The sequence below is a fragment of the Zootoca vivipara genome, chromosome 11 (genome assembly GCF_965207765.1).
Source record: "Zootoca vivipara chromosome 11, rZooViv2.hap1.1, whole genome shotgun sequence".
Lineage (NCBI taxonomy): Eukaryota > Metazoa > Chordata > Lepidosauria > Squamata > Lacertidae > Zootoca > Zootoca vivipara.
The window spans coordinates 8,805,936-8,822,840 of NC_142594.1; the positions used below are offsets into that span (position 1 = coordinate 8,805,936).

Consider the following 16,905-nt stretch of genomic DNA (forward strand, 5'->3'; position numbering starts at 1 on the left):
CTAAATTTATACATTGGTAAGAGTAAGAAGGATATTCTGGATATTCACTGAATCTTGGTTGAAAAGAAGACTAAGAATAATATCCTTGTCTTGCAAAGCTCTTGCAAGTTTTCAAATTGCACACTTCAATTCAGAATATGTTTTATACATTTTTATTCAAACTTGGATAGGGGAAAAGTATGCCCTCTTATCTTTGTAAATTTCAAATTCTCCTCTCAAATGTGCTTCCACTGTTGTTGAAATTAACTTAAATATACAGAAAGTTGGTTAAAAGTACGAATTTCCCAATATATATTTGGGGATGGGGGTTGTGGGGGGACGGGACATGTAGCTCTTGTTTCTTGAAGGTCTACAATGCTCTCCAAGATTGGAATTCCCTTGATATTGATTTGCTCAACTTAAAAAGCCACTGATGAACAGCTTGGTGAAATAAGTGCCGCATAAGATTGTTGGCACTTTGGGATTTCCCCATTCACTGGCAGACAAATCATAAGTGGGCAAAGTTTTGCCTCCCTAGTTAGGGTAAAAGACCATTCAGTTAGACCATATCATAGAACAATCTTTGCCTAACCGGTACAGAAAACAGACTTATTTGCTTACATCAATCCTATCAGTGTGAGAACTTCCAACATATGCTGAAGGAAGTATCTGCTTATGAAACATTGTATCAGTTATCTACAAGAGTATATTTATCGTTCTTCTTCCAGCTTCCTGCCAGATACCACTTCTTGGACTTCATCTCTCTTTCAACACCATTAGAACTCCTTGAATCTTTCCCGTATGATATACTATTCTTTTCCTATAGAAGCATGGCTTCTAACAATCTTTAGGTTCTAGGACCATAGAAATACAGTCTCAGAATTTGTAGATCATTAGGTTTATCGGGAGAAATGTTTAGTTAGCTCTGGCTAACATGCAGAAACACCATAGTGCACAGATGACATAATGATTACTATATAATTCCCCTTCTCTATACAATTATGATCTCTACCCAACATCTCGTTGAGATCCTCACCCACCTTGCAAGACCACAGTGGTTCTACTTTGTCACAATTGGCCAATGATCTAGTCAGAAGATGGTTTTGAGTGATCAGATGCATTAACTAGTCCAATGGACTCCCATGTCAGTGAGGGGGAGATTAATACAATATATTTATGCCATCTTGTAGCAAAATTGTCAGAGGTTGTTGTTGCGACTACTCTAGAGTAATGACGCTCCACATTCTTGTCTTTAGACAGTTTTATTTAGTGCAGTCTATTTACAGTGGAACTGGTGTGTAGAACATGTCTGCTTAGTCCGATGCAGAATCCGGGAATGGACCACCCCTCGACTTCTTCCAGCATAAGAGTCTCGGGACAGCAAACCTTCTCCCCCTCCTTCTCCTGCGTAATTCCGGAACCGGGGGGGGGGAGGGTCTACGCTCCATGTTTTCCTTCTCCCCCCTACCCCCCTCTCTTCCTGCCTCACGTGTAGCAGGGGCTCTTCTGTGTTGCCGGAGCCCTGCATCCCTCTTCCTCCTTCCTCACTGGACTCCTCCCCCTCCCCGCTGGCATTGCTGCTATTGGAGGAGCTGCTCTTGATGATGGGAGGAGGGTCCCTGTATTCTCTTCCCCTTACAAAAATCTTAACCACTAAGGTATGAAACTATTAGAATCATCCAGTGGCAAACAGCTGATCTGCACAGCAAAGATATCATAACCACCATGCCTACAGCTCAAGAGCTTGTTTATGAGATGTCTAGCAAGTAAAATACATAATAAATAAATTATACACCTCTTACTAGTCTAGATGCTCTGGTGTCACAGAAGGGTGGGCTAGCCAGGCATCTGAGTGCTATGAAGGGTTTTAGAATTTCATTTCTAAATTTCATGAATGTTTCTGAAAATTAAACTGCAGAAATATTGTCTACAGGCCTAAGTGACATCTTAATTGGTGCAAACTGCTTGATGGGGTTCAAAGGCTTGCAATCATTTCAGACTGATAGCATTTGCTGCCTTGGATGTGATATTATAATGAAAAGCTTATATGTTTATTTGATTCCTATTTATCTTATTCTGTGCACTTATAAGATTCAGAGCTCTGGAATTCTCAAGGGACAACAAACCCTTCTATCATGATAAATACATAAAAGGAAATGGATCCTTTGGACAAAATTTTGCCTAGAGGTCTTGCATGCACATTCTAAAAGATTCAAATAATCAGCCCAAGTTTTCTTTATCACACCCTGGAAAACACCATTGTACATTAGGTGCTTGGGAAGAAGCAAAACTATTCTTACCTACAATCATGTGGTTGCAGATGTCACAGAACGTAGGTTTTTTGAATATGTGCTCCTGGAAAATGTGAGTCTTGTTGCTTTCCTGTTGGTGTTGGACTATGGTGGGAGTAGATGTCTGACTTTCAGAGGTTGAGAGCTGGCCAGTTCTGGGGCTGATTTCTGATAGCAAATCTACCTGCAACTTCATGTCACTGTTTGTCCTCTGGAAAAAGTTGTCTGCACTTTTACTCCGTAAACTTTTGGTCTTGAAAGACAGCGATCGTTTCAGTTTCTGGAGCTGCAATGCAACAAAACATTGTTCAAATAGCAAAGCTCATCATAGTATGATCAGGTTCCTAATGACATGCAGTTCTTGCTGACCTTAGTTGTATACAACGTAATTCCAGTTACTCAAATTTGAATACAATCCAGACTGATGAGTAGCTCTGCATTGCCCCAACAATGCATTGCATATGTGCCTATTTAGAAATGGTTACTATGATTTAAATGACACACTCCAATGGAAAGTTCCCTGTGCTAGTTTTAGTGAAATCAATGGGAGTTGTCTCCTCTTGTGCAGTTCCTATTCTTTTCAATGGGATGATCTTCCTGTTGGATTTTGCTATTTATATTACAGGTATTTGGTTTCCCCCCCTTCTATTGTGGGAGAGGCCACACATAGCCAGAAAGAGAACCTGCACCATTTTGTCATGTTTCTCAATGGCAAAATGACATCAAGCAGGTAATAATGGCCACCTCTGAAGTCACAGGGGAAGGGCCATAGTTCAGGAGTAGAGCATTACTCTGCCTGCAGAAGGTCGCAGGTTTGATCCCTAGGAGAGACTCTTGACTGAAACCTTGGAGATCTGCTGCCAGGCAGTGTGGACAATCCTGAGTAAGAGAAGGACCAGTGGTCTTACTGAGTCAAGACAACTTCCTGTGTCACACATGTTCACAAGTACAGGAAGAGACACATTCCTAGGGACTTTTGCTCACATGCAAAATTGCTGTTTACTGCATCACACCCATTAACTCCCTTCCTAAACACACAAGCACCATTGAGTTCTTAATTCAACGATTTTTGAGATGAAAATAAATAACAGGACAAGGCGATAAACAGTGCCCTCCATCTTGTGTTTCCAGTCCCTTGGCTGCTCTTCTCAGAGAGATTTGCAGCCAGCTTTCTTCATACCTCCAGTGGGAGCGCTGAGCTTCATAACTAATCACCTGCCTACCACTGAAAGTGCTCCTGCAGAAATCAAGAGTCATTATCATTTCCCCATCGTTTGAAAACCAGAATTGCAGTTGCACAAGGTGACTGTAATGACATTCATTATTGATTTGCCATCCATTCCCACCATGCCGCATGAGGTTAATTAAATGGTAAACACTCTTCTTCTTCTACCAGGGAGCAAAACTAAGCAGTACAACTAAGTGCTTGTTTTTCTAAATAACAGCCCTCTTGCTGGCTCAGCAATAGGCCCCGAGAAACTAATTTAATGCTGTAAGCTCAGTTTCAGACATAACATGATTTGCTAATTAATTCCACAGAAGCCATTTGCCCGAATGTACAGAAAGGCTAGGTTGTGTCTGGGCGCAAAAGGAGGACCAGGGCAAACGGACTATGGATTAATATTGGCAATAGCTTCTATCAGAGTACTGTAATCCTTCCCATTACTTTAGGGCAGCCTTTGCCAACTGCTGCCCTCCAGCTATTTTGGACTACAGTTCTCATCAGCCCCATCTGTCATGGCTTATAGTCCAAAACAACCGATGGACACCAGGTCAGTGGAGGCTGCTTTAGGCAACTATGTCAGTTATTGCTTCAGTTGCAACCAGGTTGTAAATTCAGGCAGGACAGGAAGCATAAGGACCCAGTCTTCCTGTTACTCCCCCCCCCCCTTGGTCAGAAACTAATCTGAAGGATGCAAAAGCTGACAATACAGGGACAGTTTGCACATCATCTGGGTGGATAGATCTGAAAGCTGTATTTCAAGCAAGACAGAAATGTGGAGAAACAGTAGACAGAGGCCCTTGCACGTCTTCTTCCTTCTGTAACATTACGATGCCCAAGGTTGACCTCACTGGTGGGGAAACTAGGTTTTCCTTAGAGAACGTCCTCAGAGAAGTTTGTTCCTGAGAACAAGGACTCTCTCGCCACCCAATGCCCTTTTATGTAGCCACGACCCTTAGCCAAGAAAGCACGCCTGCAGGACACACCAAACCACTGCACTTCAAAAACCGACCCATTGCTAATTAGTGTTGGGTTCCCCGCTCTTTCTCTTATGAGTTCTTTTCAAGAAGTGATGTGTTTAGAGCACTCTTCCAGCAGGAAACACATGCCTAGCATGTCCTCCTCTGCTTCCACCTGCTCTGGCATTCTGATCAGCGAAAACTGTCTCTGGAGTCAAGGGTACATCAATCTACCCGTGGTGCAACTGAAAACCTTTGGCTACATGCATTTCCATATGCCAGCCTTGGGTTTGTATGAAAGGGAGAGATGTGCAAATACTTCCACTGTGCAGAGATAACTGAGCAGCTGGATCCAAGGAGGACCTAGGAAGCTCCTTTACACTGGGCCAGGCTAATTGTCCTCCTAGTCCAGTCGTAGTCTAGTCTAGCTGGCAAGGGCTCTCTGGGGAGTCTGGCAGAAAGTGACCTCCAGGGGCAGCCCAAAACATTTTGCTGCTTGAGGCAGGTGGTGCGACTAATTCCCAGATCAAGGTAGAGAGCGAGTCTTGAATGAAAGAAGAAAGGCTGAGACAGCAAAACCCCACAACTGCCTCTCCATGGGAGTAAAATCACAACAATATAGTAAATATTGTGCTGCCTCTTCCTGACAGCCTAAATCAGCTGCCACTCTCTGCTTAATGGTAGAGTCTTTCCCTGGGTCCTCCACACTTCCTTAGCAGCACAGGATCCCTTTTAACTGCATTTGCCAGGGACTGTTAACCTGGGACGTTTAGCACGTAAACCACCGGCTCTGCCTCAAAGCTCTCTATCTGGAAAGCTGTTGCTGATATTGAGCTAGCTAATATTGAGCTAGATGAACCATTTGCCTGCCTGGGTATAAGGCAGCTTCCACTAACTACTTTGGGTCTCTCCCCAAGTGAGTAGTTTCTGACACTTAAGTAAATGGTAACTGAAAAATAATTTAACTGAAGGGTGCAGAGGTTTAATGAATTAACTCCTTTCTTACAGGCAGAAAAGGTAGTCCCCCCAAAATATTAGGATGTGGCTTTTGATACAGTTTCATTTGCATGAAACTTAGTATGAATAGTATCCAAAGCATTGCCACTATATTAGTTTATTGGAGTACAGCAGATCCTCTAGCAGCTTTTAATTTTTTCATAATAATAATAATAATAATAATAATAATAATAATAATAATAATAATATTTATACCCCGCCCATCTGGCTGGGTTTCACCAGCCACTCTGGGTGGCTTCCAACAAAATATTAAAAATACAATAAAACACTGAACATTCAAAACTTCCCTAAACATGGCTGCCTTCAGATGTCTTCTAAAAGTTTTGAAAGCTCATAATATTTCTAGTTCATTTTTCTACCGGTTTGCTTTCCTCTGCGACACACATCAGTCACACTTTGAACTTATGTGCCCCAGGGGGAAGTTTCCCTTTTTTAATTATTAACACACAAAAAATAGGGGGTTCTAGTGAGTTGCTCACAGATCTTGGAATGATAAAGCTGTGATCAAGCAGAATTATTGGCAGGCAATGAATAAAGATGTGGCTTCGGTTCCTCCTGTTGTGCTGCTTCAACAATGTGCAAGTAAGCAAGGCAACCTATGCTTCAGAAAACAAGGGAGGACTCTTTTTCCAACATTGGAGAGTATTTAATTCAGATAGCAGAACACCATGCTTACACAAAGCCATCACACTAGCCTGGCCATCAATTTTCCCTATCTTGGTAAAGAAGGTAAAGGTAAAGGACCCCTGGACCAGTCCCGTCAAACCTGATTATGGGGTGTGGCGATCATCTTGTTTCAGGCAGAGGGAAGCCGGCATTTGTCCTTCTGGCACATGGAAACACCACTTACCTTCCTGCTGTAGGGGTACCTATTGATCTACTCATGTTGGTATGCTTTCAAACTGGCAGGTTGGCAGGAGCTGGACAGAGCAATGGGAGCTCACCCTATTATGCGGATTCAATCTGCCAACCTTCTGATCCACAAGCCCAAGGGGCTCAGTGGTTTAGGCCACAGTGCCACCTGCTCCCTACCTTAGTTTTGACTCACATTTGTGACAAAGTGCAGATCCCACAAAGGACGGAATTTTCACACTGCAAAAAACTCTAAAAGAAAACACTAGTGGAGATATCCAAGTCATTATAGATAAGTGTGTGTCTCTCTGTGTGTGTATAGTCAGTGTGGTCTAGTGGGTAGACTGTCAGTAATAATAATCATAAGAGAAAAGCACTTATTTGGGGGAAAGCTCAGTGGCCACAGTGAGTGTTCATGTTTAAGCAACCACTAACATTGGAAGCCATCATCTGGAATCAAATAACCAGAACAGATTTTTCCATAGATCTTCACAGGAACCAGCTCTTGTTATGATTTCAAAATGTCCAAATATCAAACCATTAGGAAACAAACTCAGTCTAAATTTCTCACCCACTGGCATCCTCAAAACAAATACATTTAAAGTCAAACCCCCTCATTTTATTCATTTTGTTTGTTCCGATGAAATTGATATAAGATTTCATGCAGTATAAATAATGAAAGGTATTAAGAAAATTGGATTCAATCACCCACTCATTTCTTTTCCTTCTCTCTCTCTCCCCCCCCCCCCACAAGCCAGCTTTGTTTACTGGATTTTTAGAGTAAAAACGCAGCATTGAAAAATTTCTATAGCCATTGCCAGCTAAATGTCCACCCTCCTCTGACTGATAGGACATTTTTTTCTTTAAGCTATCCCGAGATGCATGCAAAATAATCTGAATCTTGCATTGCAAGAAAAAAAAGATCCATACCAACATTTATCTGCAACCTTGAAATGTGTCAGGTAAACAGTTTATTTCTATGGAAACTAAAGCATTTCCAATTTAAAGTAATTGTTGATATACCAGTGTTACTCCAACTGACATATCTCTTATAGACATACAAAGGCCACCACTGTAAATCAGGATTCTTCATCCTGGCACCCTCCATATGTTTTGGGCTCAACTCCATCATTCTTGACCATGCTGACCAGGACAGGTGGGAGTTGTAGTCCAAAGGAATCGGCAATATTTTGTTTCTGCTTTTCCTTAATCATTGCTGGGTGTGACCTTTGAACCAAGAAACTGTGGTTAATGCTAACTATGGTCTGGTTAACCAAACCAGATGCATAAACCATGGTTAGAAGTTGTCTGATTCGACCAAACTGTCCTTAACAATAGTTTGCTGGTTTGGCCAAAAGTAACAAAAGTGGAAGTGTGAGATTCCAAATGCCTCTTCTTGGCTACACTAGAGAAAGTGAGGGGAGTGGAGAGCATGCAAACCCCAAGGTCCAATGCTGCTTATTCTGGCTCATTCAAAATTAGCTGGTGGTTGGTTCTGTGGTACATTCAAAGCTCTCCTGCGCCAAGGCTTTTCTTTGTGCAGTTCTACACGCCCAAAGTAATGCATACACAGAGCTGCTCACTCCAGCAAAGTGAATGGCAAAACCTATTTGTACCCAAGTTCTACATGAATTCCAATGCACACGTGGGACTCTGAAGCACTTCAATTTGAGGTCGAAGCTTATTCAAACAGAATCTTAGCCTGCAATCCTCAGCACACTTTACAAGCAGTAAGTCACACTGCACTCAGCTGGGCAAAATGTGTCTAGCACAGCATTGCATGAAAAGTATTATACATGTAGCCAAACTGGTGCCCTCCAGAAGTACTGAACTCCCATCAGCTCCAGCCAGCATGTGAGTTACTTTAAGGTTGCTTCCCCCAGTCTATAATAATAATAATAATAATAATAATAATAATAATAATAATAATAATAATAAATTTATACCCCACCCATAGAAAGAAAGAAAGGGTAATATTTAAAGGTAATCACAGGACGGGCCTGAATAGCATTCTAAACCAGTTCACTGTGAGGCCTCTGCTTTAGACCTGCTAACTGATATTAGCTCGTTTGACACAGTTGATATTGTGCAGACCAAGCAGGCAAAAGCTGAACCAAACTTATCAGACAATGAATACACTTAGGAAAACAGGTACAAAGATGCAAGCCATGCTACAGGAGGAAGCCAGATGCTACAAGGAGGCTTCAAAGATTCCCTGCCCCCAGACTCACACACCAGAGCAACAAGCAACTCACAGCAATGCATTTCCAAAAACAATCAAGGAGCAGAAGTTGACCAAATAAAGCACACAGCTGTTTTATAACAGGAGCCATTGGTCTTGCTGGCTGGGCTGATTCAAGTTGGAAGTTAAACAACGTTTGGGGAGGGCACATGTTCTCCACCCCTACTTTATTAGGAAAGCAGCAAACTCTTCCCATTCTCCCCTATGGTTCACCTGTTGATCAAAGAGGTAGCTTCCACCAATCTGCCAGCAAAACTATAAGGAAAACACTGTAGTGTCCCAGTGCTAAGTCAAACCATGGTTTAGTGTGAATGAGAAAACGTGGTTCCTGGAGAGAAGACTGCAGCTTGCTTTGTTCTCTTTCCAGTCCTATGGCTGACGTGCTCTGTGGTTTCATATCTGAATCTGGGTTTATGATTGATTTTGCTCCAGATGAACCAAGGTTTGTTTTATGGCTCACTGCTCATGGTTTGTGTGGAGAAGCTTGGGTCTGGTTGTAATGCTAAGCCAAATCACGGCTTACCTCACAGAAGAATGGCATTAGCAGAACCCATGGAGTGACTGTGGTCTTCTCTCAGGTTTGCTTATTTGTCCTGCTTTGACCTAGTGTTACATGTGACCTGGACCAGTATTGGGTAGGGGTATTCCAGAGCAGGACTTTCCTCACACCAAAATGCATTTAAATGCCACTGGCGTCCGTTCGGCAAATATATATATATATATATATATATATATATATATATATATATATATATATAATCAAATCAAACCAAATAGTAATCTGAGAAAGAGTTGGATTCCTTGGCTTGAAGTTGAATAAATTTTTTTTAGAAGGATGAAACTCAGGAAACCTCAAGAGAGCTGATGTCCCACTGGGCTCTGATTAGCTGCAGTTTGCCAGTGTAGCTCAGAAGGCCACCTTCTCATTTTGTGTAATTCATCCTTTTACTGTTGCAATCACTTGAGTGATGCGATTAGATGCCCGCACCTGGTAGGAATCCTGAAACCACCTACAGTTTGCATATGGAAAGCTGATGATCTGAATTGTCAGTTTAAGGGTGTGTGTGTGTGTGTGTGTGTGTGTGTGTATCTCTACTTTTAACCTTGGGAATGGCACCTGCCCTGTGGAATGCCCTCCCGTCAGATGTCAAGGAAATAAACAACTACCTGACTTTTAGAAAACACCGGAAGGCAGCCCTGTTTAGGGAAGTTTTTAATGTTTGATGTTTTATCGTGTTTTTAATATTCTGTTGGGAGCTGCCCAGAGAGGCTGGGGAGGCCTAGCCAGATGGGTGGGGTATAAGTAATAAATTATTATTATTATTATTATTATTATTATTATTATTATTATTATTATACTTGAGAGCATTTTTTAATGTTTCAGACCAAATATAGGATCATGGAACACAAGTAGAATAAAACATTTTAATTGTTATAACAGGAAGTCATATAAACATGTTGGCTCTGATGTCGTAGTAACTCAATGGGGAAATGATGGCATACAGCCCATGAAGTGATAATGGTTAGCCAGGTGGCTTGTTCTGAGACGTAGGCCAAGTGACCACTAAGGTTCAGAAATGTACCCTTAGTTTGTACACGCAACACTTCAGCATCTCCTTTGACATTTTTGCCCAAGCACGTGATGTGTTGGCACTGGCTCTGAAAATCTGCTATGGTTTTTTAAAAATAAAAGAAATAAAATTGGAAACTATGGATTTCACAATCCTCCCAAGACCCAGTCATCCAGCTGAGTTCATCGCACTGACTTCGATATCTCATAATGATGCATGTGTGTGAGAGAGAGGCTGGGGAGGAAACTGAGACTCCACCCTAACCCAGGGACTCCACTCCTGTGTCCCTGGGTTACTGCGCATGGGCCCCAGGGACACAGGGATTGGATGCAGAGACTGCACGCACGCACACACACACACGCTCTCCCCACCCCCCCACCCCTCTACCAACCGCCGCTCCCGGCCGGACAAGCGCCTCAGTGTGCTTGCGCTAAAGAGCGAGGAGGAGGAGGAGGCTGCTTTCCCCCCTTCCCCCCCTACGACCAGCAGACCAAGGGGGCAGGGAGGGGCGCCGGGGGAAGCTGCGGGTTCTGCTATCCGAGAAGGGGCTCAGTACCTTGGATGCCGGTCTGGTGGGACATGACGGCAAGCAGCCGCCAGGAACGGCTGCCTCTCAGGCCGGGGGCAAAGGCAGGAAGCGGCGCCGGGGAAAGAGAGCCGCCACTCAGCGCCTCGCTTGCCTTTGCCCCGGCGGAGGCTCCTTCAGGCCAGGCAGCCTCCTTTCCGCCCCTTGGCTGCCTGAGCCCCAACACCTCTCCTTCTCCCAGCGGCGCCCATGGTGTCCTGGCCAAGGAGGCGGCGCCGCGGCCCCGGCTTTTGCCGAGACACGCGCTCTAGCGCCCGTTTTTAAACGGGCTGAATTCCACTAGTACAACATAACCAGATTAGAAAATTCACTTCCTGGAAATTTCCAAAAACGGGCACTTCTTAAGAATATGGAGCCCTCAACTCCTGATCTGAAAAAGGACCAGAAACTGGAAATATATATGAAGGGCACATGTTAAGCTATCAGGACTGACTGAAAATGCCAGGTTATCACCACCAAGGACTAAATCTCCTTTACACAGGCGAAATAAATGCAAGAGTATTCCACAACTGACATATAAACTACTATTACCTCTGGTCTTGCCTGAAAGGTAGCGCAGTGATTTGTAACCTAGATCTTTTTCCTGCCGAGATTGAAAATAGAGGTTGATAGACGAGTTCCATCCCATTCTCACAGCTGATTGCACTCAAGTGATCCAGCAATACTAGCAGCCAGAGCTCCCAAAATTGCTGCAGCTGGGCAGCTAAGGGGCAGAGCGGGGTTACTCTTGGGGTGCAGGTTCTTTTTCGGTGGGTCAGGTACTGTGGCTGGCCACTGCAGCTGTAACCAATACTTCTACTGAGCCATGCTACTTGACAGTGGGCAGGCATGAGTGGTGGGGGGAGGCCTTCCAGAAAGGTCATTGCAGGACCTTAAGGGACGCAGGTGGTGCTGTAGTCTAAACCATTAAGCCTCTTGGGCTTGCCGATCAGAAGGTGGGCAGCATAGCTGTCAAGTTCTCCCTTTTTTCTAAGGGAAATTCCCTTATGCTGAATAGGCTTCCTCGCGAGAAAAGGGAAAACTTGACAGCTATGGTCAGCAGTTCTAATCTGCACAGCGGGGTGAGCTCCCGTTGCTTTGTCTCAGCTTCTGCCAAACTAGCAGTTTGAAAGCATACCAGCGCAAGTAGATAAATAGGTACTGCTGTGGTGGGAAAGTAAACGGCGTTTCCATGCGCTCTGACTTCTGTCATGGTGTTCCCTTGGTGCCAGAAGCGGTTTAGTCCTGCTGGCCACATGACCCGGAAAGCTGCTCCCTTGGCCTGAAAAGTGAGATGAGTGTCGCAACTCCATAGTCACCTTTGACTGGACTTAACTGTCCAGGGGTCTTTTACCTCTTTTAAATCTTTGCAGGACCTAATGGAAACCTTTCTCCCCTCCCCACTCTCTGCAGCACAGCTGAACATGCCACCCACCTGCAAAGCAGGGATAAGGACCCACTGCCCTTCTAGGTGGCACTGGACAAGTGTCAGGGATAACAATGAAGGCTGCTTCCAGGTGAGCATGTGTTGTGTGCTGGGTGTTCCTCATGCATACAAACATGATGGCTGTTGGCATAAAAAAATGCTATTCTGTATTCCTGCACACCCATTTACCCATCCAGATTTACTCTTTTTGGGGGAAAGCAGCTAAGTTAAAAGCAAAACCCTGTTGCAAACGACCTGTTTGTGATATTCGCATGACCCATTTCCAATATTACGCCTATGTCTGGAAACCGCTAAAGATAACGTGCTCACAGCACAGTTGGATCTCTCCAAATCCTACATCCAAGCCTAAAGGCAAAAAGTTATAGATGTGAATCTGAAATGTTGACAATCGAAGAACTAAAATCAGGGTGGGTGGGAGCAATTTAGATGAATTTTCATAATCTGGTCTAACCCTTCTCCTTTAAGGAGGGACACACTTTCTGTATGTGTTGCGGCAGCATTCCACATTTTGGTTTGATTCTGAATATCCCTCCACTGCTATTATTGCACCTCTTGTCCACATGCTTATCCTTCTTTCGGGGCTCTCTTCTGTTCCTTGGGTCAAGTAGTTAGGAAATAAACATTCAGTCTTTAGAGAGACAATGTAGGCCATCATCTCAAAACAACAATTTTGCTGATCTACAAATCTCACTTTTTGTAGGATTTGGAAGTGCCGTCGGGAAACAAGAGCAACAATAACCCCCAGCTAAATGAATTGTCTCTTAGAAGCTGGTTAGGGACAAAGTATAGAAAAAAAAATAGATGTAGCATATATTATTTTATATCAAATTAAAGAAATATAAGCTCCCTTCCTCAACATTCATTAATTGGACTTTGACCTGCCACCAACCTCCTCTGGAAAGGACTCATATGCCTTGCTATATGCTGGTTGCTTAAAACTCTCTCTGAACGTACAGTGGTACCTCTAGTTACAAACTTAATTCATTCTGGAGGTCCGTTCTTAACCTGAAACTGTTCTTAACTAGAGGCGTGCTTTTGCTAATGGGGCCTCTTGCTGCCGCTGTGCCTCTGGCACACGATTTCCGTTCTCATCCTGGGGCAAAGTTCTCAACTCAAGGTAACTCTTCCAGGTTAGCAGAGTTTGTAACCTGAGGCGTTTGTACCTCAGAACCACTGTATCCAATTTTCATGGGAATGGTATATACTGCTTTAGTGCCTGTACCTTGCTTAATCTATTTGTATTTGGTACTAAGCAACAACCAACAAAAACAATAGGAATAATTGTTTCAGGGTTTGTTAGTATGGATGTCTGGGAAATAAAGAAAGGCTACAACTGAAGAAAGAAAAACTGCTTCTTTGTCAAACATTAATTATTGGGCAGCAAACATCTAGCAGAGATAGATTTTCCCTTGCTCATAGCAAGGCATCAATTTGTTTTTCTTGAATACGTGACTCAGTTTTAAAAAAGTAAGAAAGAACAGCCAAGTCTTTGGCATCTACTGTGCCTGGTAGTTCTCTGCAGGCCTAGAATCACATATAAAACATCCCTCTCCTATTTAAAAAAGGGCCATCCATCTTCTTTATAGGCTTCATGACACTTGACAAGACATGAACTCAGAATTTTGTTTTCTGCAAGGGATCTATCCATGCCCACTGCGTGAGAGAAAGAAAAGAATAAAGACTAAAGATGGGAGTTGTAGTCCCAAAATATCTGGAGGGCTGAGTCTGCCAATGCCTGGATTAGAACTTGGCTACATGGGTCTCAGGGAATTAGGTATGCTTGTCATTTGGAAAAACAAAACAAAACACCTCACTGAAAATTGAGCTTAATTGCAGTGAGCTGGTGAAAACGTGCGCAGCAGTCAAGTCTTGTGAAACTATTTTGTGATTCAGCATAAAGCCCACATGAGCATCCTGCAGTCTGGCTAGTTTCAAAGCTCCCCTCCTGCTCACTTTTTCAAACTTTTCAACAAGGCTGAAGGGAAACGTACAAGCAAACCTCACCCCTGTTTTCTATAAAGCTCTGTAGAAAACCCGAGATCACCACTGCCCAAACAAACTGAGGTTTAATGAGATACATGGCAACTGATAAATGGGATCACATAACAGTAAGTGCTATGTTACCCTATGCAAACACTTCTTTGTGTGCCTCCTCCATGAGAGGGTGGCAACACGAGAACAGGCTTTTTCTGTGGTGGCTCCCCATTTGTGGAATGCTCTCCCCAGGGAGGCTTGCCTGGTGCCTTCATTAGGTGAAAACATTTTTCTTCGGCCAGGCCTTCTCCTGATTAACATTCTATGGCTTTTTAAAATGTGTGTGTGGTTATTAGTTTGTTTTTGTTTTATTATATATTTTGTATTCTCATTTTGTTTTTTTCTGTTGTGAATCGCCCTGGGAACTTCAGAGGAAGGATGGTATACAAATTTAATTAATATAAACAAATGAACTTTTGAGTCACTGCTTTGTCTATGAGGACCATGTAATGCTAACTTAGTTTAAAATGAAAGCTGTGTTGTGTTTGGGTGTATCTTTGACATTCATGCAAGGGGTGACTTACCACTTCTTCAGCTTTAAGTGGCAACTAATAGTGCAAACACTACCTGAATGATACAGGATCTGGCCCATAAGAAAGCCATTTTGGTAATGTATGAATTAGGTCTCCATCTTCATAGGAAGGTGTTCAGAACAGTGTCCATATCTTCATTGCTTTGACCTCTTTTAATTAAGAACATAGGAACATAGCAAGCTGCTTTAAACTGCTTTAAGCATGGTGCAGTGGTTAAGAGTGTGAGACTAGGAGCTGGGAGACCAGGGTTCAAATCCCCACTCACAGTTGTTGTGTGGATTAATTGAGGAGGGGGAGAACCGTGAAAATCATACATATAAGATTCATAACCATTTTCAACAGCAAGCCTAGCATACCCGTCATTTTGCTGTGACCGAGGTTATGGCTTGCTTTATCATAAGAAACCCACCCTACCCCTCAATGCACGAAAGGATTGTTCTTCTATTTTTATTTAAACAATAGCCCTAAAGGGTACGTCAGCCAGAGTTGAGCATTTTACTCCCGTGAAGCCTGTGCCTAATTGGCATGCGCAGCAGCTCAGCAGTATTCTGCTTTCCATTCAGAATGGTTGACTTTACTGAAACGGTCCTCATTAATAAAGCAGTGTGCATGTTAGGTATAAATAATGCTCCATTTCCCAATGTCATTTAAAAGCTTATCTACATCAAGCAAAGGATGTTTCCTGAGCTGCCGCTGACACTCCATATATATATATATATATATATATATATATATATATATATATGGATTGACTCAGGAATTCAAACTGTGTCTCAAAAGCTCCTGAGGATGGTGGAATAACCTGATGGTAGTAGTTAATAAAACAGCTACTTTAGAGCTTGTTTACATGAGGAGGGATAACAAGGTTGCATGAAAGATTGTTAATTTGCATCAACAACCTCACATTAGGTTTGTTTAAATGCCATGGGAATTCCAGACTGCAGGAAGGAATTCCAGACTGCCTGCTCCCCCTATCCCAAGTCTTCTTCAAATCACTACCTGTTCGTTGGGTAACTATTCAAATCCTTACCCATTTGAATTTCATTGAAGTCAGCCTTATCAAGCATACAGATCAGGTTTGTGGCAAGAGAGGAGAGGTGAAAACCCCTAGTTTTCTATGAAAGCCTTCAATGTCAAGTTTGTTTATTCCATGCGCAAGGTACTCAAAGTAGAAAGATGCAAAGCGCTCTTTCAGCCTTGTGAAGAGAAAACAAGCCAAGGGTGTGGTTCTTTAAGACAAAAGTTGTGCGCAGGTGTTCACATGAACACATGGAGGGTTAAACATCCCTAGGTGGACCAGCTGCTCTTCAGATGTTTGGGCAATTAACGTAACAGGCGTAACCAGAAGCGGATTTTAATGTGCATTCAACTGAATGCACAGGTCACTTCCAGACAACCTGTGTATTGGACATTCATCCACAGAGTTTGCAGGGATGCTATAGAATACCCACTGTTTATTGGGCATTCATTCAGATCTATTTGCACAATGTTTGAGGGGCATTTCCCAATGTCTGCAGTTTATTCAGCTTTCATTCTGATTTGTTTGTGGGGAGGCTATGCAATATCAAGGAACTGCAATCCCACACCATCCAGTGTCTTTCTCTATCATTTCCCTTACCACAAAATGTCCTTTTGTGTGTGTGTGTGTGTGTGTGTGTGTGTGTGTGTGTGTGTGTGTGTGGCTTTACTGCACAAGAGCATCAGAACCACTTGTACAACCGGAATTAGCCAATATGTGATTGAACCTCACCCACAAAATAGTCGAAACAAAATAAAAAAAATTCCTTCCAGCAGCACCTTAAAGACCAACTAAGTTTTTTATTTTGGTATGAGCTTTTGTGTGCATGCACACTTCTTCAGATACCACAAAATAGTGACACTTTGGAAGTGGAAACATCTTGAAACCTCCCCACAAGCGAGAATCTTTGTTTATCAGGATTTCCATCCTAACATGAGGGCTGTTTCTCAGCATATTCAAAAGAGTGTGCAGAACATCATCAATAGCTCACATGCTATTTAACCTGTCATAGACAGGTTTAACCTGTCATAGCTAAAATTCACAGCCTATCCTAAGGGTGAGCAAAAATGGACTTCAATAGTCAGAATAACTTCATCCTATCCCTACCCAAAATTTTATTCTGAGAAATTATGGCATAACTCTGCTTTAAGATGGCAAGTGGGGCAACTGTACTG

The 16,905-nt window shown here is 42.9% G+C and overlaps 1 protein-coding gene across 2 annotated transcripts in view; it reads right to left on the reverse strand.

The window, feature by feature from the left end:
* The window catches only part of STAC (SH3 and cysteine rich domain), a 69,564-nt gene that overhangs the window by 40,433 nt on the left and 12,226 nt on the right, over positions 1–16,905 (reverse strand). For both annotated transcript variants that reach the window (XM_035130095.3, XM_088654177.1), the window contains exon 2: positions 2,280–2,556. In XM_035130095.3, the coding sequence (XP_034985986.1) occupies positions 2,280–2,556 (277 nt within the window). The remainder of the gene's footprint in view (positions 1–2,279; positions 2,557–16,905) is intronic.